The 23,954-nt window shown below is 43.2% G+C and overlaps 1 protein-coding gene across 3 annotated transcripts in view; it reads right to left on the bottom strand.

Annotated features, from left to right (window-relative positions):
* Positions 1-23,954, bottom strand: part of psd2 (pleckstrin and Sec7 domain containing 2) — a 62,902-nt gene that overhangs the window by 23,954 nt on the left and 14,994 nt on the right. For 2 of the 3 annotated variants that reach the window (XM_070553938.1, XM_070553937.1), the window contains exons 2-3: positions 16,717-17,092; positions 14,630-15,400 (exon numbers count right to left, since the gene is read on the bottom strand). In XM_070553938.1, coding sequence (XP_070410039.1) covers positions 14,630-15,400; positions 16,717-17,063 — 1,118 coding nt within the window. In that variant the 5' untranslated portion in view covers positions 17,064-17,092. Of the gene's footprint in view, positions 1-1,295; positions 1,751-14,629; positions 15,401-16,716; positions 17,093-23,954 lie in introns of those variants that run through there. The other variant, XM_070553945.1, reaches the window with a different exon arrangement.

Raw genomic sequence — 23,954 nt, 5'->3', positions numbered from 1 at the left:
CCATGTTTGGGTTGACTGACGCACTACAGTCTTTCCCTATGGTCACATAATTCTTCCTCTCAGGATTTTAGTCCTATTATTTACCGTGAACAGCTGATTTGCTTGATTTAGAGATGAACTGCTCCTGTAGAATCTAATGAAGTGAGCTAAAACGGACTCTAGGGGGTGCTAAAAGCAAACCTAAACTGAAAAGCCATCCTTTAATGACCAATTCAGGGTCAAATGAATCAGGATCAAAGGCCTAGCATTCCTTGGAAGAATACTGCATTTCCTCCGAGTTTTAAGAACTAAGATCATCAATCAGGCCAAAGGGGGGTCTTGTACACGACTCTGCACATCAAATTATTAGCTCAATGGCTGGAAGACTGCATTACAACCATTTATGTGTTCCCCAACGCTGATTAACTGTGGAGAGCATTTTTAATTGCATTAACTCCTCACATAAACATACAGTATCCCTCCACTGGCCCCTGACACATGACTGCCAACATTATAAACAGAGAAACAATCAAAAACATCACCTTTCTGCCTGTAAGAGTAAAGGTTGGGCGATAAAGATGGCATCGTGTGTGACTCAGTCGATGATAGGTTGCAGCTTGTTGGCTTTATGCAGAGAATATTGTTGCAATACTGGACTTTTAGTTCAAACAAGAAACTGCAATAGCTCCCATTATAATAATAATAATAATAGTACATTTTATTTAAAAGCGCCTTTCAGAACACCCAAGGTCTCTTGACAGAAAATACTTAATAAAATACAATAAAACACAAACAAGAAAAAACAAAGAGAGAAACAGTTCAATAAAATCAGAGGTCATCGGCAGATTTAAACATATGTGTTTAGAGTTTGGTTTTGAAAAGGCTAAAACTGTCGTGAAAGTGATCAATACATTCCTCTGGTGACCTGATGACATCACCTTTACATTATCAGTTATAAACAACTATAATAAAAAGAAACAATGAGCATTGTAACCTGATCAGGTTGTAGTTTTTGACCAGTTTTAATTTAATTAGCAGTAATTCGGTTCGTTACTTTGAGCTGATTAAGGTTTATTTGACATTGTTTTGTGGCTTTCTTCGTTTTGTTTGCAAAAAGAGTCGTTTATAGGAACTTACTGTTCACCGAGTTATTAGTGAGTCAGACAGATGATTAGGGAAAGTCAGTTAGCACATTTTCTTTGCAGGGATTGAAGATGTCAGGGTCAGTTCGGCCAGTTTTCTAAAACACTTTCCGAGTTTTACTTTTAGTCATTTTTCCATGTGGAGAGCCGAGCTTTTAAACAGGTTTAACTCACAGGAGTTGAAGCAAAAGGTCGAAGTGGACATCATATTCTTCCTTCCACATGTCGGTCTGCTGCGGTCCCACAGACCGCCTCATCCTCCGGTAGCCAATAAAATGCGCATCGTCCCGGCTCGATTTGAACTTCAAGACAAATCCAATTCCTGGAGAGGGACAGAAGATACGCTGGAGCTGAACAGCTTCGTTTGGGATGCAGGAAGCGCAGGACGTGGAGCGTTTGGTCTGGACGCTCCACAAAGGAGAGGATGTGGGGGGCGGAGCGAGCGGCCGGGCCGGACGCGCTAGACGGACTCCACAAAAGGATCTGTGTCTCAGCAGACCCGCTTCCTCTGCTCCAGGACCTGAAGGCCAGCGAACGAGCAGAGTCCTGGAGCTCCGGGTCTGGAATATCCGCTGATTTAAACGAGTGCAACATAGTCTGGATGTTTTTCTTTTAAAATACGCGAAATAAACATGATTCAACCCTAGAATAAATCCGACCGGGGTCGTGTAATTAGCATAAAAATGTTCCTTTAAGTAAACTGAACATAGAGTATCAAGTTCAGTTTGGAAACTGCTATTAAATTTTATTTATTGCATAAAAGATCCCAAATAGCTACTATACAGCCTCGTGCCCGCAGTGGCGTGTCCAGATCTTTTAAAATGGGGTGGCCCAGGTGAGGCACAACTTTGTGCATGGGTGGCACCAATGGTTATGCTTTTTTTTGTTTTACCCCGAGCTTTTGTGGACAATAAAAAGACTATTTAAAGATAAATTTGTGTGGTGGCACCTGGTGTGGCCAATCAGATTCCAAGGGTGGCATATGCTACCCCAGGCCACTCCCTGGACACGCCCCTGCGTGCCCATTACTGTCAGAGGTTATTCTGAAGTGTTTCCTGTAGATGTTATAATCACCGTTTTATGTTAGCTTAAACAGCCTCTGTTTGGAGAAATGGGGGTTTCAACTGTATTGGTGAGATAAGAGCTAGCCCAAGTGCAGCCATCTTTAACTTATTTACTGCCACTGACGACTAAGGTCGTCATTTTAAATCCAACAGCTCGCTGCCATTGCATTTTTTTAACAGGGCAGCCCTGGGAACAAGCCCCCGCGCCGTGAGAATAAACACCATATCTCTAAAGCTGATCTTCATCCGTGTGTTTCATGCGTCACGTGATCAGGAAGCAGAAAATCTGTGTTTTAGGAGATCGTTTCGGGACACTGCTGTGAAAAAAAGCGAGGCGCCAACCGGAAAAGCTGCAGCCCACACTTCAACAACGGATAACGCTAGAAACACGCAGACTCTTCCTGATGTAAGAAGCGAGTCCACCCTTTCTTTTGGTAGTTTTGGTGTTTACAAAATCAAAGAGCGCAATGTTCTGTGACTCTTTAAAAAAACAGTAAAAATACTCAATAGCGCTGGAAGCCAGGGCTTTCAGATCAGGAAATTGCTGGCAGGGAATGAGTTGAACAGCTCCAGTTTCCCAAATCTCACCGTGGTCCAGGTGGAGGTCATTTTATAAGCCGTTACGCTACAGACAAGTTAGCATTACAAGGCTAGTGGGCAGCAGCTCTGTGTTTTTAACAAGTGTGAACCTCATCAGCAGTCGCTTACAGGAGAAGTTCTGGTGCGGCCTGGGTCAAGCCCAACAGGAAACTGATATTAGTGTTTAAAAAATAACGTTTCTGCTGTGAAACTTTGCATGTTGGGTCTATTTAAAGAGGCAGTGTGTAGTTTCCTGGTACTAGGGGGCAGTGCATACATCTCAGGGTATTTTTACACCATCTCGCCGTGACTGTTGTTAGTTTAAAAAATCTTACGGTATATGTTGTTACCTGTGGAGCACAAAGCATGCGACCTTGGTGTGACTCTTCAGAATTTGATGGTTCTTCAGGTAATTCCATCAAGAGAATACTGTGCTGATTGTCGTTGTCTGGCGCTGTCGTTTCCGGATTTGCTCCTGCGCCTGCCGATGATGTCATCATACGAAGGCAATGCCGCTCGGCCCAAATATATTCCATGTTTTTTTATTGTGTTCTTTCACATGTTTTGGAAAGAGTTTAGCAGTTTTGCTATTAAATTCATGTTTATTGCTACCTAAATGTTTTTTAACGTAGTAATGCAACTTTGTTAAGTCACACGTCCAGCACTCGTCTAGTGTGATGTCATCAACACACACAGGACCCCGAGCAGGCCGGAACAGAACATAGCATCTAATATGGCGTCCCCCAAAGACACTAGACCCACGCCCTATGTACCTTAGACTCGGTGTTTACGGTTATATGTTACGAAGCTGCTAATATTTTTCATCAACTGGACATAATTTGTATTCCATTTTCAACAATGTTTAGATGGATATTTCCAGAGATTTAAAGTAAAAACCTCAGATTGTCTCTTTAAAGATGGCAGTAATCAGTATTGGTCTCGACTGTGTTGCCTACGTTGAATTTCTCCAAACTGAGGCCGTTTAGGAAGCTTTGCCTATTTTTGCTCTGTTAAAATATATTTTTAAACATTTTCTAAAAGCTTTTTTATATTTTCACATTTTTTGTTTTTGCGAAGCGCCTCGTGTTTTTATCTTGAGAGGCGCTATAGAAATGGTATTTTCTTCTTCTTCTTCTACAGCTAGTAATTTACAACTTTAAACAGAGACTTGGCTGAGATATCTAGACTAACTGCTGCAGTAGCAAAAGATTTTACTCTGCAGGTTGGTCTAGCCATGCTAGCTGCCAGCCTCAGCTGGTCTACCATTGGCCCAAACTGTTTTGAGCCGTGCCAGTCACAGCGCTCTACGTTTGTTGGGCCAGAGCTTCGACTTTAGAGAAAAAATAAAGATGGCATCGGCTCAGAAATGGCAAACGTCACTCATTTGAAACAGCTTTGGCATCGACTTTGAACGGTTTATGCAGGTTTTCTTTTAAGACGTGAACGGAAAGAGACACTTTATTTAGAAAAAAAGATATATTTGCTTCTTCTTTGACGGTGTATGGCAGAGTGGACCGTAGACTGACATGAGCTGTACGTTAGTAGAGGATGGCTTGCCAGGCTACACAAACGTGCTTTAAAATGCACCGATTCGAGTTTAAGAGGTGATACCGAGTTCTGGTTCTTCTGCAGCTCCGACTTACCCAATCTAATTTATGTCACAGGAAAATTTCACTGAATACTTTCTTTGATGTTTGATGAACCTGGAAATCTGATTAGTAAGTAGAAAAAGTCCACAGACAATCTGCTACTGCTGGTGTAAATTAGTGACGGTGAGTTCACACAGACTGAAAAATCATGTTTTCGAGATACTGATTGGCTGATCGCCTGAATATTGGTCAACAGCTGGTGTTTACAGTACATCTGTTTTAAAATGAAATAAATAAATAAGTGTATAACGGTTTTTATGAGAAACATTTCCACACCTCTCATTTGCCTGCGACCCCTAATCCCTCCTTCCCCTTTCTAGTCTGCTGGAGAGAACAATAGAAAGGCAGAGGACAGAGACAGCAGCAGAGTGAAGCAAAGTAACTTCTGATAACAGATAGAAACTCTGAATAGATTTGCATTAGAGTCTTCGCTGTAAACAACTAGAACAAAGTTCCCTGACAACACAACAGAAACCGGTGAGCGCTGGTTCATCTCTGGTCACGAGCCAGTCTGCTGTGACTCATGGATATTTCTGGTACAGGATCATCACACAGCCCAATTTATAGATCTGCTGCATCATTTTCTTCAGAAAAAAATCAAAGTCTGGAAAATAAATCCATCCTCTGCTTTTAGAGTTCAAAACAAGCTAACATACTCACACTGTGTCCGTCGTTTATTCAGCCTGGTGAAGCTGCCAAGATGTTTGACTCAGAATGAAGCTGGGAGCTCCATCATCACCACCAACAAACTCAGGTCATTTAAAGGCTTCTGTATCTGAGGCCTGCCACCAAACCCTCTGAACACACCTGCTGGACCTGCTGAGCTGAGAAGGATTGTTGTGATCGGTTCCGGTGCATCCGCTTTCCGGTAATAGGAACTCAACATGACAGGATTTGGAATCTTACTTCCTGATAGGGCTGGGCAATACATCGAAAGTTTATCGTTATCGAGATTTCTGACTCTTACGGAGATTAATTTTCCCTTGTCAATAAATTTGATGATAAAAGAATGAAAACCTGTGTGTAGGTTGGCAACATTCATGTCCCTTTAAGAAGCTGTACCACAGTGGCCGTGTTCGAGATGAGCCAATTCTGCGCAGATTAGATCGGCGCACAGTGCATGCCGGTTAGATTTGTGTCCGACCTGCTCTGACGTCATGCATACGTAGGCAACGATAACCTCGTGAGAGCAAGGCGGCCGCAGATTTTGGAGCAAGGCTCTCCACTGGCTGCTAAACCTAGGGGATGACGGGAAACGCCTGGCTCTCACCTGATCTAAGATCTGATTGGTTCATATTTTGATCCAAACATTCAAGGGTAGAATGCAAAATGTTAGTTGGTCACATGTATTCTGTAAATCATGTTATGTTGATGATGACAACTATATAGGCCATAAAGAGAAATGTGTTTTGTGTTCTTTTGTCTCGTTTCCTATAAACACTGAACCTACAGCTGATAACCTTTACTTATTATTACAGTCAGGTCTCCATTTGCACATTTCTACAATATATGATATTGTGAGGATGTGTTTCGGTTGCTAACAGGCGCCAGAATTAAAATAAAAAATGTAACAAGCATGAACGCTAACGCGACATCTTCATCCATCGTCACCCGCGAGCTACAAGTGTAGGGAAATGTGTCCGACTTACATGCCGGCTTTCAGCCCCTCCCCCTGCTGCGTCCGTCTGCTCTCATCTCTTTTCCAGACGAGGCGCTGCTCATCTCGAACACGGCCATTGAGTCACGTAAAAATGTGACTCAACGTAATACACGTGACAGCCCCATCTAGTGGACAACTTTTACTTCTGTGCCTACCTTGAGTTATCGTTCATTTATCGTTATCGAGGTGAAATTCTCAGTGTATCGTGATGTTGATTTTAGGCCATATCGCCCAGCCCTACTTCCTGATATTTAGACATCTCTCCTCTGATTGGCTGACAGCAACACAACTCTACCACTGACTCTGTCCGCTCTGCAATGTTGACATTTTATTTCCACAAATAACACAAGCCTGGAAGAGATTCTGCTGTGTGGTGGAGTTGCTAATGCTAACTGTTAGCTTCTACTAGCTGAGATATTCTCTGCCATTTCATGGACGCTAAATCAACAACAGCCTTCCCCGTCGTGACTCAAGAAGGGTGAGTCCATGAATGTTAAGTGACAGTGTGACGTAGATCTTTCAGGCTTTTTAATCCTAGAGTGTCACCATCTATTTTCTATTACAAGCTAATGCAGGAGATAGGTGTAGGAGACTATTTTATGTTCAGAGTGACTGATTATAATCAGAAATAATTACTAAAAATGTTTTTTCAGTGAAATACCACTTTAAAATCCAGCAGCATTTTTAGATTATGTACTTTTCTGGTTCCTCAAGTAACAGCAAACCTATAGTGCTTAGAAAATCCCCACAGGAAAGGAAAAACTGTTGATTTGGTGACTTGAGAGTTAAAACTATAGATCTGATTTCAGAGAACTGTATTTAGGTTTAAACCAAAGGAAAAATCCACAGTTCATAAATACATAGAGTAAAGTAAATGAAAAGCTTGACTTTCTGATGTGACGTCCTTCCAGATCACGCAAACATCTCCCAGTTTTAAACCAAACAATAGACAATAGTGACCTCTTTTGGCTGGCTGGAACTAATTATCGAATGTGTGATTGTGGTTGTGAACAGCAGCCACTGAGAGAACTACCTCTGTAGAACAAAAGCCATAAATGCTGGCAGGGAGAGCCCCGCGCAGCCAAAGCAGTCTTTGCTACAGTGAGATTATGGGATGTGTCAAAAATGTTGAGTCAAGCTATAAATAAAGCAGGATGGATAAGTCCGTCAGTGCTGAAATGATTCAGTGTGTGTGTGTGTGTGTGTGTGTGTGTGTGTGTGTGTGTGTGTGTGTGTGTGTGTGTGTGTGTGTGTGTGTGTGTGTGTGTGTGTGTGTGTGTGTGTGTGTGTGTGTGTGTGTGTGTGTGTGTGTGTGTGTGTGTGTGTGGCGGATAAGCTGTTGAATGTTTCAGCAGTTCCACAGAACTAGGTTTTTATTCCCTAAGTGACGTTATGAACGGTGTGTGTGTGACAGAGGAGCCACAGTAGAAACCGAGTCGGTGGGAGCGATAAAGACAACTGGTGTACGTGTCCCAGAGTCAGCTTTAGGACGTAGAAGAATTAAACGCCGCCCTTGTTTATGCGTGCATCCGTGTTGCTTTAACGTCTGTAGGTTTCTGCTCAAAGCGTCGTTCATGAAAGAGATTAGTCTACATGCCAGAGCTGCTCCTCTGATATGGAAACAACCGCACTTGGCTTTTATCTGCTTTGCTTAAGCTCAGATCTGTTAGGCAGTGAAGGATAACACACACACACACACACACTGCCTGCATAACCAGGTACTGCACAAGCCAGTGTGTCTGAACTGCTGTCACTTCAGTGTAGGCTTTAGCATAGCCGGTACCCTGTGGTAAGCCTCTGTGAGCTTGCTGCAGTGTTGGAACACCACTATGTGGTTTCATTGTCACATGAGCATCACTCATCTAGTTGGGTTTAACGACTGCTCTGCTGAAAGCTGCAGAGGTGGGCTTAAAAGGCAGCAGGAGATGGCTTCAATTATCACGTGACAGCAGGATATGTACACAATTATATGATATATTATGTCGCACAAATTCCCAACAGAAGTCACCTCAGGGCACATTATAAAGGAAGCCATTTACTAAATTAATATTTCTACGGAAAGCCAGCAGAGTTTCTGATGAAATGCAGTCAAAACACCATAACTGTTGCATCTGATCAGCATCAGGTGCGTGACGAGTTCACATTTGTGCATGTTGGTCTCCATGTCTGTCCACCTGCTTCCTTTAGGGCCAGTCTCCAGCAGGTTTTGTGGTTTTTCTGCTCCAACACACTTGAGTCAGTGGCTGAAACACCTGTGCAGCCGCTCATCAGGCTCTGCAGGAGTCTGCTAATCACATGCTGAATGAAATCAGGTGAGCTGAAACAGAGTTAAAAGTGAAACATGCTAGATACCGGCCCTCCAGGACCAGGATTGGGCACCCCGGTGTCTAGTCAGAACAACAGCAGAAGGAAAATGATCTACGGCTCCTCTAAGGTGAAATCAGGTTTCTTCTGCCTTCGTGCGCTGCTTTAAACCTCTGTCCTTGTTGCTTTGTCCTGCAGTGAAAAGGACCGGCTATCCACAGTAGCCCAGGCGTCAAAATGAGAAGCTGTGGTGATTCGGATCTCCTCCCCCGGAGGAGGGGAGAGGAGTAGGACGGCGATACGAAACAGCAGCAGGAAAACACTGAGGGGGGAATGGGAGCTGAGGTGGGAGGAGGGTGGTGTGTTTGTGAACACGTGAGTGGAGGAGATTCCAGATGAGATAAAGTGAGGTGAGACAGCTCAAGTGGAGGAATGAAGACAAGAGACCGAACTAAGGAAAGAGAAGGAATAAAGCTGGTAGGATGGTCCCAAACTCAGACCTTGTGGAAAGCCTTCTCAGAGGAGTGTGAGGAAGGGCCAGCTCCAGACGGAATGGGATTTTCATCATCATCCTAAACAGGAGGCGAAAACAGATGAAGTGGTTTGTCCCTTGCATTTCTAAATGCTCCACATTTAAACCCACTTAAGGGCTCAAAGCAGACTTTGAAATGAAACGCTGAGATGGAACAGCAGACATAGCCATGCTAGCTCTAAGTGTGCACACATGTTCACTCCAAGATCCTGCTGAGCAGAGGAAAGCTGAAGGCGATGATGTCATGACACAAACAATGGCTCATTCAGCCTGGCTCTGGTGGTCAGGAAGCAGGGCCGTGCAACATCTGCAGACTGGGAAGTCTCCGCTCAGAGCAGACATCCAAAAGCCTGCTGCAGTCTTTATTCTGCCTCATGGGGCTGTGACACACCAGGAAATCACAGCAGTTAGCTTTGCACATCGTGGACCGTGCCTCTAATTAGGATTCTAGCATGTTTGCAGCGTAAACTCTAGAGAAACTGAAGCCACAGAGGCTGTGTAAACGCCAACCACAGAGCCACCGCTCACGTACAGCCACCATGTTGTTCTCGTTAGCGTCTTCCTTCCTCAGTGGCTGTGCCGTCTTCCTAAACCCTCTTTGGTGCTATTAAAGTCATTAGATGTCTAAAGTAATGTCAGCTGTTCCAGCAGGGTTTCTGCAAACAACAATCACACTTTTATAACCAGAAGGTCCACACACAAGATGAAAACCTGAATAATTCAGCCAGACCTTCCAGGCATCATCTCTAACTTCTTGTCTTGTTTTCCAGGGAAAAGAGGTGAATACTGACTAGTTGGGCTTGTGGTTAATCCGCTCATTTAAACCAGTTTATTTGATTTACAAAAGAAGATAACCTCCAACCTTCTTCTCTAGGAACCTGCTAGGAACAGTGGGTTTCACACTCTAGCGCCACCTGCTGGTTGAGCCAAGGACTTCAGCGTGACCTCTGCTTTTTCAGTGATGTTTTTAAGAGTAAGCTCAACCTTCATCTGTCTTAATATTGTTACTGGACATCTGGGTCACCGTTCTGCAGTATAAAACATGTTTCAGCATTTCTGAAATTAAAATGTTTTTCCTATTATTTTGATTTGCCCTGAGGGGCTGTTGACATTCAAAAAGGGTGAGAAATGTTCTGATAAAATGTAACGTCACCATTAAATAAACATTTTCAGCGGAATTACACCACTCCCTCAAATATCTAGCATTTTAAATCTGAACTAGAGGCCAGGCTCGTTGGTTTTTCCCAACTGGTTGCACATTCAAATGTTCCATTTTTCATTGAATGCATCATTTTGGTTTGGTGGTGGGGGGGGGATATTCTAACAGGTGAGAGGCATGGTGCCACACAACCTTTCTGCGTTGGCAGGTCATCAACAAAAGAGAAACAACGCTGCACACACTCCCTCCTGAGATCAGCTCAGAATGACCTACAAACCCAGCGTGTGTGTTTTTAGACGACAGGTTTCTGTGCTCCACACACACGCCCTAAGATGAATGGGATCAGACCCAGAATGCAGGCAGCAACAAACACTCACACAGAGGTGACTGACAAGAGCAAACAGGGACACGCTGAGGAGGTCTGGCATAGGAGTGAAGAAAAGCAGAAATTAAGGCCCTGTCCACACGTAGCCGGGGATATTTTTCTACGTTTTGGCCTGTCATCCACACGAAACGGAGTTTTTTCACACGAAAACGGATCTTTTTAAAAACTCCGGCCAAAGTGAAGATCTGCGTTTTCTCCGTTTTGGGTGTCTGCGTGTGGACGGACAAAACCGGAGTTTTAAGGTCCGCAACGTCACTTTCCGCGACAAAAAAATGCTGACATCACGTGTGCGACCTGTGTTTACACTAGCCGACAGCATGGATGCCCTCAGAGCTGCGCTCGCTTTATCAATCGTCCAAGCGCTTTCTGCTTTGTTTTTGCAAGAGGAATTACTGCTCCTTGTGGAAGACCACAGACGAAGGACGAGCTTAAGAACGGGGGAAGTACTGCCGCCTACAGGTCTGGCATGTCCTCAACAACGTATTTATCCGGGTACGTGTGGACAGAGTTTTTTTTTAAACGAGGTGGTGTGGATGCAAGTTTTTGGAGGGGCGGATATTCGTTTTTAAAAAACCCAGCTACGTGTGGACTAGGCCTAAACATGCTGGGAGGGCGACTGCTGACTCAGGACAGGTGAGATTAGCAGATGACGAGCAGGTGCGAGTGAGGAGCTGAGAGAACCTAAACACCGAAAACAGAAACACACTAAAATACCCTGAAAACAAAAACTCTGAAGTAATTACAGCTACTCGTACATTTGTATCGACACACGGCAGCAAAACAATAACTGAGTGGATCAAAGTAAGTAATACCTGTTAAATATAACGTTGCTCTCTTTTTCAAGGAGGAAGGACTTAAAGTAACAACAGATAGTTTTTGAAACTTCAAGCTGGAGCTTTAACATAACTCTGCAGCCCTCTGCTGACCAGAAACCACACTTGATAGTTTGGTGGAGCGGGTAGGTGTCCTAGTGATTAGGGGTGGGCCATATGGAAAAAAATTCATATCACGATTTCTTTTTTGCAAAATCACAATATTTTCTATTCAGACAATTCAGACATTTTGGAAGTTATTTACCAGTAAAGTACATCAATTTAAAAGCATACCTCTTTAAGGGTACTGTCTGAACACTTGTTTTGATTTAGGTAAGAAAAATCGCTCATTTGTTTCAAACGTGATGAAACAAAAAAGTTGCCTTCCATTTAAAAATCCATAATGGGTCGATATTTCAGCTTTGAATGTCTTTGGAGCAGCTTTAGAGTGAAGTATTTATGCCACGATTCAATCTATCTATCTATCTATCTATCTATCTATCTATCTATCTATCTATCTATCTATCTATCTATCTATCTATCTATCTATCTATCTATCTATCTATCTCTCTGTCTATCTATCTATCTATCTATCTATCTATCTATCTATCTATCTATCTATCTATCTATCTATCTGTCTGTCTGTCTGTCTGTCTGTCTGTCTGTCTGTCTGTCTGTCTGTCTGTCTCTCTATCATCTATCTGTCTATCTATCTATCTATCTATCTATCTATCTATCTATCTATCTATCTATCTATCTATCTATCTATCTATCTATCTATCTATCTATCTATCTATCTATCTATCTATCTATCTATCTATCTATCTATCTATCTATCTATCCATCTGTCCATCTATCCGTCTATCTATCTATCTATCTATCCATCTGTCCATCTATCCGTCTATCTGTCCATCCATCTATCCTCTATCTATCTATCCATCTGTCCGTCTATCTGTCCATCTATCTATCTATCTATCTATCTATCTATCTATCTATCTATCTATCTATCTATCTGTCTATCTGTCTGTCTGTCTGTCTGTCTGTCTATCTATCTATCTATCTATCTATCTATCTATCTGTCTATCTGTCTGTCTGTCTGTCTGTCTGTCTATCTATCTATCTATCTATCTATCTATCTATCTATCTATCTATCTATCTATCTATCTATCTATCTATCTATCTATCTATCTATCTATCTATCTATCTATCTGTCTGTCTGTCTGTCTGTCTGTCTGTCTGTCTGTCTGTCTGTCTGTCTGTCTGTCTGTCTATCCATCCATCTATCCTCTATCTATCTATCTGTCTGTCTGTCTGTCCGTCCATCTATCTATCTATCTATCTATCTATCTATCTATCTATCTATCTATCTATCTATCTATCTATCTATCTATCTATCTATCTATCTATCTATCTATCTATCTATCTATCTATCTATCTATCTATCTAGTTAAGAGCTAGAGATGCATGTCTCAATTATCTCACGTACACTTTATTTATAATATATTTATAATTAATGTAAAATAATTCAATTCTATCCAGTGGTGGCTGATATCCCATCAGCCACAACATTACCCAGTAATGACTTCTTGCCCACAGAAAAAATCAATCATGTTAGTCAAAATTCATGATGTATTTGAATCCACTACCAGAGAATTGCACTCGTGGCCATTTTGGACTTGCTGCCCTCCATAGCTGTTTCCTGAGCACACGCGGAGGCGGGGTTTGGCCCATCTCACACAGACGAGATAAACAGAGCTCCGGTCGGCAGCCGCGATAAAAAGGCTGGCTGAGACCAGCTAATGCACAAATGAACCTCCCCAAAAATGGAAAGCCACGAAGCCAAATGCAAAGTTTAGAGCAGAACATTGACCCAGAGGTGAACGAGCAGACACGTCAGAACACATAACCACTGCTTAAAGATGGAGCAAGCTAGTGGTTAATGCTAGCGGCAGCGGCTTCTTAGGGTTCTACAACCCCCCAAGGCGCTTCACAACACATTCGGTCATTCACCCATTCACACACACATTCACATACTGGTGGGGATGAGCTACGATGTAGCCACAGCTACCCTGGGGCACACTGACAGAGGCGAGGCTGCCGAACACTGGTACCACCAGTCCTTCTGACCACCACCAGCAGTCCAGGTGGGTTAAGTGTCTTGCCCAAAGACACAACAGCAGAATTCTCTGGTCAGAGCCGTTATCAAACCTGTAACCTTCCAACTACTGGACAGCCTGCTCTACCTCCTGAGCTACTGCTGTCCCATGAAGTATAATGGAGTATGGTGTGATTCCTAAACCTTTATGTCCACATCTTAATGCATCAATTAGATTATTTTACTCAGCTCTACTGAGCACCCCTGATAATCAAACCGACATGCTGCCTAAAACTTGCTCCGATTGGTTAATCGGTGTGTGTCGACAGAAGCAGACTAGCAAATAGCGTGACTCGGATGAGAAAAAAAAACATGTTGTGTACAACGTTAAGAAATAATGATACAGATAGGTGATAGAACGCAAATAGACGGTTCTACTATCTCCAGAGGAGTAGATCGTCATCACATTAATCCTTAACAATCTTATATTGTCAAATCGTACGGCCCTACTAGGGAGCCCTCTTTACCTGCTTTATGACTGTTAGCTGTAATGCTAGCAGTTAGCTTTTTCCGTTTGTCAATCACCAATTAAAATCACAAGAAGAAGAAAAAGAAGTTTGATTTTTCTGTTGGCATCAAGACGGAGCCTGGAAGTAAAAGTAAGAGTAATGTCTTTGAAGGCGAAGCAAAGAGCTAAAACCAGAGTGAACATCGGCACAGCCTGCGCAACTTTGAGGGAGCTAAAGGAGGCTACACAATCACAGACTGATGGTGACCTGGATTTGTCGCTACTGGACTTGTAAGTAATAATATTTTGTGTGGATCTTTTTACTTTGTGATTTATTTTAGTATTGGTATTAGTGTTAGCTCGTTGATAGCACTAGCTACAGCAGGGCTGTTTACAGCAGTTGTAATTCCACTTTCAACCAGTAGGGCAGAGGAGCAGAAAACTGCTCTGTGTTACTTTAAAACTTGTCCTGCAATCGGCCTCTAGGGGCTCTCCCGTTTGCTTTGGATCTTGTCTGTTTCACTCCTCTGTGTGGTTATTTTAGATGTGGATGGTTCAGACATTCCCTCTGTAAAAAACCTACAGGAGTGTGTAACAGCTTTCATAAGCCCTCTACACACCACCTATACGTTATTATTAAATCATGTAAGATTCTTCCTGTAGACCCTCAAACTAGAGGTATGGGAAGATCATGGTCCCAGATTCATTCTTTTGAAAACAGCTGGTGGTTAAATTTCAGCTGAAGCTTTCCTCCTCCTTACCTGACAGAGTTCATCATGGCTCCAGAGCGTTGGCACTCTGAGTGGTATCCATTAGGGATGGCCCAGCGTCCAGGCTGGCTCAACACAAACTCCGACCTGCTACCTGGTATGGTTGTCCGTAACGGACTTCCCCCTACTCCAGCCACAGCTCCTCGGACAGGGCTCTGCTCGGCTGTGACATCACCATCTATGGCATCAGGTCCAGCCTCAGCCCCTTCTTGCTCCTCAACTGTTGCCAGCTCCAGCTCCAATGGTTCTGGCCCCAGTAACAGCGCCCTCTGTTGGATCAGAGGAGTCAGTGGGGCCTCAAAGCTGACGCAGCTGTCCATCTCATCGGTGAGAGACAGCACGTCCAGAGAGTCCAGGCTGCTGTAACATGTCCCCCCTCTCAACAAGGCAGACTCTACGATGCGCTCAAACGTGGAGCTGAAGCCATCTTTGCTGTCCACCACCTTGCTTTTGTCCCTCTCCTCCTCAGATTCCCGCTCCTCCTCCTCCTCCTCCTCCTCCTCTTCTTCATCTGGAACATCAACCTGCTCAACGATCTGCTCGAATGCGGAGCTGAAGCTGTCCTGGTTTTCTCTTTCGTCTGCGTCTCTCTGGACCTCCTCCTCCTCCTCTTCCTCCACCTCTGTGTCAGCCTGCTCTACATTTGTCTCAAAGTTAGAGCTGAACGTGTCCAGATTTGTGGCTCCCTCCCTCCCGTCTCCTTCTTCATCATCTTCACCAACTTCTTCCTCTTCATCTTTCCCATTTAAACCATTTTCCAGCCTGGAACATGAGGAAGGAAAGAAAAATCTGAAATGACGCTGAGCCTCGAGATTAAACAGATTCATTGTTTAGCATGTTTGAAAATAAAATGGCCTTAAATTATTTCAACAAAAGTTTTTACAATTACAGCCCTGAAGAAGTACTTTGTTAATTATTATTATTATTTACTGCTCTCTGATATTCCGAAGCCTTGTGGGATGCTGCCTTTTGGCCCATTCTGCTCTTTTGTTTGTTGTCTTTTCAACTCCTTTAGTTGAGGATTATTGCCTTTCTATTTAAAATTGTTCTAGTGAATCTGCAGAACAAGCTAGGTTTAAAATCCTAACACAGACATGGAACACTCACCCCTCCCCTCGGATATCCTCCCGGAACCGGAAACCCGCATTTCAAGAGGAAACGAGCTAGAGCTAAACACCAGTCGCCGGTTTCTAGGTCCAGATGTCTTTAGTTGTCCATGACTTCACAGGGTGTTTTCTTTTTGGGACTCTGCTAGTCTGTCCCAAAGCTGAAGGTAGCAGCCGGCTGTTTGTTCTCCTCTGATACTATTGAGTGGAGAACCTCTCACACCAGTGGTGTTCTGCTGCTACTACGCGAGTGCGTATGTGCGGAGGACCCGCAGGAATTGCGGAGGTTCAGTGAGACAGACAACCAGATGGTCCAATAGTTGCTTTCGGTTCGAGCCGTGTTATTGGCTGAGGTTTTTAGATGAATGCAAGAGAACCACTTTGTTGATATTTTTCATTTATTTAATCTCCACAGTATTTTATAGCTATACTATATGCTAGAATGTTAAGAGGCCTGAAGAACTGTTTTAAGCTAATTGGTTTTCCAGGTAACGCTTCCTTTAACAGTCCCCTAATTACTAAGTACTTACATGGTAATTACATAGTAAGTTAAAGTGTTTTATTGTGTAATTAAAGTGTATAAATGTAATAAAGTGTAATTATATTTACTGGGGATGATTAATAAAAATTAAATCTAGAATTGAACCTGAGTTACATGGTAATAACTGTTTAATAACTCAGAAACAATAACTTACTATGTAAGTACTTATTAATTAGGGGATTGTAAAAGAAAGCGTTACCGTTTTCTAAATTTGCCATCAGAGCTTTAAGCGCATTAACATAATCACGGGCCAGGAAACTACTGAGGACGGAGTTTTCTGGTACTGCACCAAAGGACAGGCTCAGTTTACTAAGAATCTGCGTGTTGGATGGAGGTGACATGTGCATTATCACTTGGAAGCACATCTTTTGTAAATAAGTTGGTAATGAAACATTCTTACATGAACAGCACAGATGATTTTGTGCACTAACCGTCCAGGTTGTCCAGTCTCCTCAGCAGCAGAAGGCTGCATGTCTTCATTGTCCCCTTCCTCCTCCGCCTCAGCACCAGCAACATTTTCTAACTCTCCTCCTCCTCCCTCATCCTTTACATGCGCACTCCCCTCGCCTTCCCCGTGTGTCTCCTCCTGTGCCACCCCTTCCGTTCCTTTGATCTCTTTCCCTTGGTTCCCCTCCTCTGTGTCGTCCTCCTGAGCCTCTGGTCCGTTCTCAGCTGTTTCATGGTGCGTCTCTGCTGGTGCGTCCGTGGTGGTTGCACTGGGCTCTGCTGGGTTCTCAGGTGGAGTGGGAGAGGGCAGAGCCTGCCCCTCCTGGGTCATGATGCTCTTCACAGAGATGGGGGAAGCAGCTGCCCAGTCCAGGTGGAGACGAAGACCATTGTCAAACAGGATCAGAGAGGAGAGAATAAACACAAAGTGATGAGTGAGAACAATTGCAGAATTGCATTAAATATTGATGTTTTAGCTAAATATGTCACGAACCATAGGGCTGAGCCACAGACTGATAGATTATAATAAAATGTGTGATTCTTAAAGAAGTCTTAATGCTATATAAATTATGTGACATCATGATGCATTTGTGTTCAGAATGATTTATAAGGCCACAGCTTGCTGTGCAATAGATCCACTCTGTCAGCATGAACAGTGATGAACAATGGGTCATAGAAAATAAAGAAAGGCAAACGCTCTGCTGTGTTTTTATTTAAACTTCTTTTGCTTTGCCATTATAAATGTAATTAATAAACTATCACAATAGATTAGTGTGGCTTTATTGTCCGTTCAGAACAACTTGGCACATTTTAATAGGACTCAGAAAATCTCATTTAAATTTAGGTTTTGGATTCAAGATGGCTGCCACGGCTAATCAACAAGCAACTGCTAGTGGAAGTAGCTGAGTCACTCCCGACACTCCAAGTGCCAAAAAGTCGTGTTAGTTTCGAGATTTACCCAAAAACAGCTCCTAACTCCGCGTTTTCTCATCATGAAAAAGTCTCAGATTGAAAGCTAACTCGTGTTCCTCCATGGGATGACGAACCTTCAGTTATCTGTAGCTTGAATTTTAATTTACTTGTTAGTTTAATAGCTCTGAGTCAACAGGAGGAGTCATGCTCTCTGTCGTCTGAGTAAGAGCACGAAAGCACGTTTGTTGTTGCCGTTCTGAAGCAGCCAGTCGGGCCGATCCAGCTGGAGACCAGACCCACTGACTCATCTGCAGCAAAGGAACCAGGAGCAGAGCTGCAGTAAAATATTTACAGGCATTTCTGACAGCCTGGTAAAGACCTAGTTAGCGAGGAACGACCATCTCCCAATGGGCTCTCTCTGGTTTGTAATGAAATATCTGGTAATCTGTGTGTCTGTGTGAGAGTGAGGGATAGAGGAAAGATCTGTGGCAGGCTGGGATGTGAACCAGTATTGCGTCTCTGAAGTTGCAGCTGCTTTGGCATAGCCCACAAACACGAGAACACCACAGAACCAATGAATGTTTCATCAGAGCTGCAAAACGTTGTTGCAAATTGCAAAAACCCAAGAAGAATCACAAGAACTGCTCCCTCATTTCAAGCTCCCAGATTTAAAAAGAATCCTTCCCGTCCTCAGACTTCATGTCGTCATGCAGAAGCTATGGTATGGTGACGTTCTCAACCCCGCCATACACACACACACACACACACACACACACACACACACACACACACACTTTTAAAATGTCATCATTAAACCAATCAGAGGCAAGACAGAAGGGAGCGACTCCTATTCATCTCCAGCAGGATCCTTTTGTTGTGATTCAGTCTGAGTGAGTTTGGTGAACGTTTTCACACAAGAAGCCGTCCTCCAACCCTCGTCTCTCTGACTGCTGTTGCTCCGATCTCAAAGGACAATCTGCCAGATTGCTCCACAAATTCCTCTTAGATCCGCGATTAGTGATTGGCCATAATCATAGTTTTTCTTTCAATTCAATTCAATTCAATTCAAAAATACTTTATTAATCCCAGAGGGAAATTGATTAAAAATGACAACTGAAGCAGCTGATCTAAGAAAACAACAAAAACCGAAATAACTAACAATGAAATAACCAACTAACAACTAAAATACTATAAGAAAATAAATGGTTTTAAACCAGTTGACCAGCGTGCGTCCCAGTATTTCTCCAAAAAAGCACCGTGTGTTTTAGGGTTTCTGTCTTTTGGCTCACTAAATTCATCTGAGAGTGATAAGTCTAAAAGTGTCTCCGGCCTAAATTATTCATGGATTAGTAACTGCTGACTGTATTAGTGTGATCTCAGAATAATCCTAACTCAGGTACGTTTCTGACTGGGGTTTACTTCCATCCATGAAGGAAACGTCTCAAATTGTATTGAAATCAGCTATTTCCTAAAAGGACTTGTTCTCCATTAGACATGCAGAAATGGAACAGACACGTTGCCACAAATGGAAACAGTTATGAAACCAGACACAGTGAGTGGGAATTCTCCGTCTCTCCCTCTCTGTGTCTCCAGTGCCCTGTTTTTCCTCCCACTCCGTCCTCTTCATCTGTTCCACATTATGTTTCTCTGCTTTCTCACAGTTTAACTCCACTTTCTCTCATCTCCATCTCAGCCTCTCATTTAGCTGTAATTGAGCTAAATGGGTCTTATCCGATGGAGAAAAGACGACTCTGCAAGTGAAAAGCCCTGCTGCTGAGGAGTGGGAGCAGATGTGCTCGGGCACCCTGGGTGGACACAAGGAGAGAGCACAGACAGTGATGGGTGAAGGGTGTGTGTTGGCAGCCTCTGAGATAGTGTGTGTCCCCGCCTCTTTGTCTGTCTGGACAATGCCCATCAGGACGGACTTTGTGCAGCTAAACACTGGGGATCTTAAGCCTTATCAATTTCCTTTAATTGTGATCAGACTGATTGTCAATCAAGTGGACAACACACACACACACATACACACACACCCTGAGACACAAAACCCACCAATCGAGTTAGAATGATGTCGAACAAAAAGCCAAATTGCAATCAAATAATTCTTTTCTGCCTCTTGAGCCTGTTATTAGTTTCTCTTTCTGTCTCAAACACACACACACACACACACACACACACACACAAACACACTGCGCTCTAATGTATTGATCTCTGCGATTCAGTCTCCAGAGAATATCCATTGATGAGCATGGCTGGTCTCTGCAGGCAGCAGAGCCACTGATGTGTTGAAATCAGAGGAAAACAATGAGAACAACTCAAAAAGATCTCACTGGAACATGAAGCCTGTTTAGAGGTGAGAAAACAATCTGCTGTTTTAAAACTCGTCACTAACATGAAGGATGTCTCCTACTTTTTATAACATTAAATAGAAATCTCATCAAACATGCAGCTAAAAACAAGAGAAGTCCGCCTGCCTTTCATGATCTCCACTAAAATCATCGCATGTGGCATAATAACAGAGCTTCGCCTTCTTTGGTCACATCTGGGAAATGTTGTTAGGCACAGCCACTAGTAACAAGACAGATCCTATGTGGTGTGTTTTGGGACTGGCTCTCAGCTGCTACCACATAGATTTGACCTCAGTATCGGTGAAACTGACTGGGTTACAGCCATTGTTGGTTTGACTCATGTTGATAAGCTGTGGTGAACAGCTGACTTCAAAAGCCATTTCAGACGTGCATCTAATGATAATTTCATTAAAATCTGTCTAGTGGTTGGTGAGATATTTTGTCTAAGCCAGTATCTCACCGAACTGCAACTATGGCAACCAGCTGGAGAGATGGAGAAACCACGTTTTCATTTGGAATCACTGAATTAGTACAAACAACACTCCTGTCAGAGGTTTTCTGTACAACCGTGGCACATGGGGGGTATGAGCAACTTGTGAGAGTCGTGAAACTGTTGTGCAGTTTGCCCTCTTTTTACTCACCATGTCTTACCTGTTTAATGTTTGTATTTAAAATGGAGAAATAATAACAATACTCAAACAAGCATCTGCATATTTTTAGGATTTTTTTGTTGTTGTTTATAGTTTTTTGTGCAGTTAAAGTCACACTTGGCAGTTTTAGCATCTTTTAGCACCCCCTAGAGTCCATTGAGTGGAACTAAAAGCAGACCATATCTCCTCACTGTGCATTCATAACACTTGAATCTAACAGCTGAAACGTCTCCCAGCCTTCATTAGTGTCTACAGGAGCGATTCATCACTAAATTAAACAAATCAGCTGTGTTTGTGATCTAAAACAAGCAGGAGTGTGCTGGAGGAAGACTGCAGCACCAGGTGTGTCAGCTTCATTTTTTCAACAGAGTGGACCGGCACTCTGAAGTTGCAAGTGCCGTATTCTGACCACAGAGGGCAGTGGGGGGTCTGAGTGGCATTTCATTAACCCTGTAAAGTGACATTTTAGCACATACTGGCTCAAGAAAATGATTTAAAAATATGGAAAAGTGTGTCTTTAAGCACATGTACCAGTGAGACAGATGAAAATGAAAGTGATCTAAGTGGTTAAGCTAGAGGTCAAAAGGTCAAGATAAGAATCCCGCAAACGTCAGATGTAATGGTTATGATGCCTTACAACTAAAGTCACATTTTTAAAACCACAGACAGAAATCATATACGTGGACTGGCGTTGCCTATTGGAGCAGCAGCAGGCCGCCATATTGGATGGGTCGCCATTCGCCCACCATTGCATTTATTTCTACTGTGTTTACCCAGATAAAAACGCATTGTACTATGCTTTTTCCCAGTATATGGCACAATAACTAAAATGCAAATATAATTTCATAAATTAAAATATAAAATCCCATCAGGTGGGCTAAAAAAGTCAATAGAAATCCAACACGATGTTTTCAATAGTGCACCGGTTGTTGCAAACGTAGGCTGCACAAAAAACGGGCCTAGTTGTTCACCCTGCATAGTCTCCAGTTGGGTTTGGAGAGTGAGGAGACCCACCCAATATGGTGGCAACACTGTTACGCCCTCCAGCGTCCAATAGGGGGTCTACGTATTCATGGCGTCTATGGTTAAAACTCTAAAATCCAAGAATGTTTTGTTCTTCCTCCCTCCAGAATTTCCAGCAATCAGCTGCTTGTCTCAACAGCTAAAAGCTATAACTCACCATCTAACCACAAATGTATTTAAAGGTGTGATAGGTTAAACATTCATAATGAAAAAATGCTAATTAACTGTTCCTACACTAGCCAGCAGCAAAGCTGAATTGTGGGTGACAGGAAAAGCTGAGAACAGCTGAGGACTGTGTCCAGCAGATGTGGTTAAATCATCATCATCATCAACCTTTATTTATAAAGCACATTTAGACGGAGACAGCGCCAACCAAAGTGCTGTACAAGACAATACATCACCAAAATAGATAAAACACATAAAAACTATTAAAAAAACAGGAAAGCACAAGGATTAAACGGTCTCAGCCGGGAAGGCCGGGAAATAGAAATATGTCTTCAAACGTACTTTAAAAGCGAGACGGGAGGGGGCAAGTTGGACCGTCGGGGGGGTCGGTTCCAAAGTTTAGGAGCACAAACTGAAAAAGCCCGTTTGCCATGGGCCACATAGCGGGCAGGAGGGACCAGCAGAAGGTACTGGTCAGAGGACCTCAGGGACTCAAAAGATGTGCCAAATAGGAGGGGGCCATTTCATGAATAGATGCCCCCCTCCTATTCTCTAACTCATCATCAGCCGTTTAGCGTCCAGAGTAAGTGTTACCTAAACGTTCTCAGTGTTTCAGGGTGGGAGTAAAGCCCTGACTGCAGAGTTCACTATCAGCAACGAGGGACTTTTAAAACACAGTGAGGTTGTTTTTCAGGTCCTGGTGCCAAATGTGAGTTTGTTGCACATTAAATCAGCAGGGGGGTGTTCTGCTAGCAGGAGCGAGCTGACCGGAGCTTTGTCAAACAACTGGGAGAAGGTTTTTGTTGTTAAGCTTACTTGTTTTAACCTACGTTTACTTCAACTATTAGAAATCTTTTCTGTTAAAATCTGAACTTGGAAACGCGTTTACAACAGAACAGATACTTTATTATCAGAACTGTTCAAAAGTAGAGATGCTGATGCCGGTCTGTGGACAGATCCGAGCTGATTTTGATTCCTTTTGATTCATCTCAAGGGATTATGAATAACAGGTTTTGAAAAATATTTCTGATTAGCTTAAAAAACATGATTCTCTAACTAAAAACCTGGGAGATCTGTTCTGCCAACAGGAAGTAGTGTGCATTCATGTTTCGTAAAAGTTCCAGACTCACTGCGGCGCAATGGTGCATCCAAAGGCCCAAAACAAATTTGAATTTGCTTTCAGATCAGTTTGTCACGGAATATTTACCTGTTCCAATCACCCGCCAATTTTGGCTCATACTAAAACTAAGACGTTATCAATGTGGCAAAAAGGGTGGGGCAGGACAGCAAGAACAAGCTAACAGAAAGTACTGTCAACAAGGGTGGTTTGCAGATGACATCGTGATGTGCAGTGAGAGCAGAGGTGGAGATAATGAAAAGAGAGGAACGGAGACCGAATCCATGTGTGTGAATGAGAGGGACACTAGTGGAATGGTGATGTAACAGGGAGCAGAAGTTAAGAAGAGGACTTTAAGTCTATGGTCCAAAGCTACAGAGAGGGTGGAAAAGAGGTGAAGGAGTGTGTGAAGCAGGTTGGACTATGTGGAGAACAGTGTCAGGTGTGAGAGAAGGATCTAGGTGTTGAAGACAACAGTGAGAGCATCCATGTTGTCTGGTTTAGAGACAAGTGTCCATGAGGACAAGACAAGAGACACAACTGGAGGCTTTAGAGCTCAGCATGTCGAGGTTGTCTTTGGCATTGATGAGGATGGACAGGATCAGGAATGAGTCCATCAGAGGGACAGCTCATGTTAGATTTACCCCCCCCCCACCACCACCATCACCACACACACACACACACACACACACACACAGTTCTTCTTGCAGATCGGAGGCTGTAGGCGTAATTTCAGCTGGCCAATCAGTCCGTAGTGTCGCCTCAGTCTCAGTCCAACCGCTGGGGAGAAGGTCTGAGAAAAAGAGTCGCCTCAGCACCGAAAACGCAAATCTGACTTGCGTGTGAAACCAAATTCCGGTACCGTTCGGTACCTTTTGGGACCGTGCCGACGCTAATGTGTAAGTGCTAAAGATGGCCCTAAATGGGGACAGATGATTGGCTGTGGAGACTCCTGAAGGGACACACCGAAGAGACAACATATCTTCTTTATGACACTTGCATTGATA

Source organism: Nothobranchius furzeri, chromosome 1, assembly GCF_043380555.1.
Source record: "Nothobranchius furzeri strain GRZ-AD chromosome 1, NfurGRZ-RIMD1, whole genome shotgun sequence".
Taxonomy (NCBI): domain Eukaryota; kingdom Metazoa; phylum Chordata; class Actinopteri; order Cyprinodontiformes; family Nothobranchiidae; genus Nothobranchius; species Nothobranchius furzeri.
The sequence above is the reverse complement of the archived record's forward strand: the minus strand, read 5'-3'. Positions and strand labels throughout refer to the sequence as shown.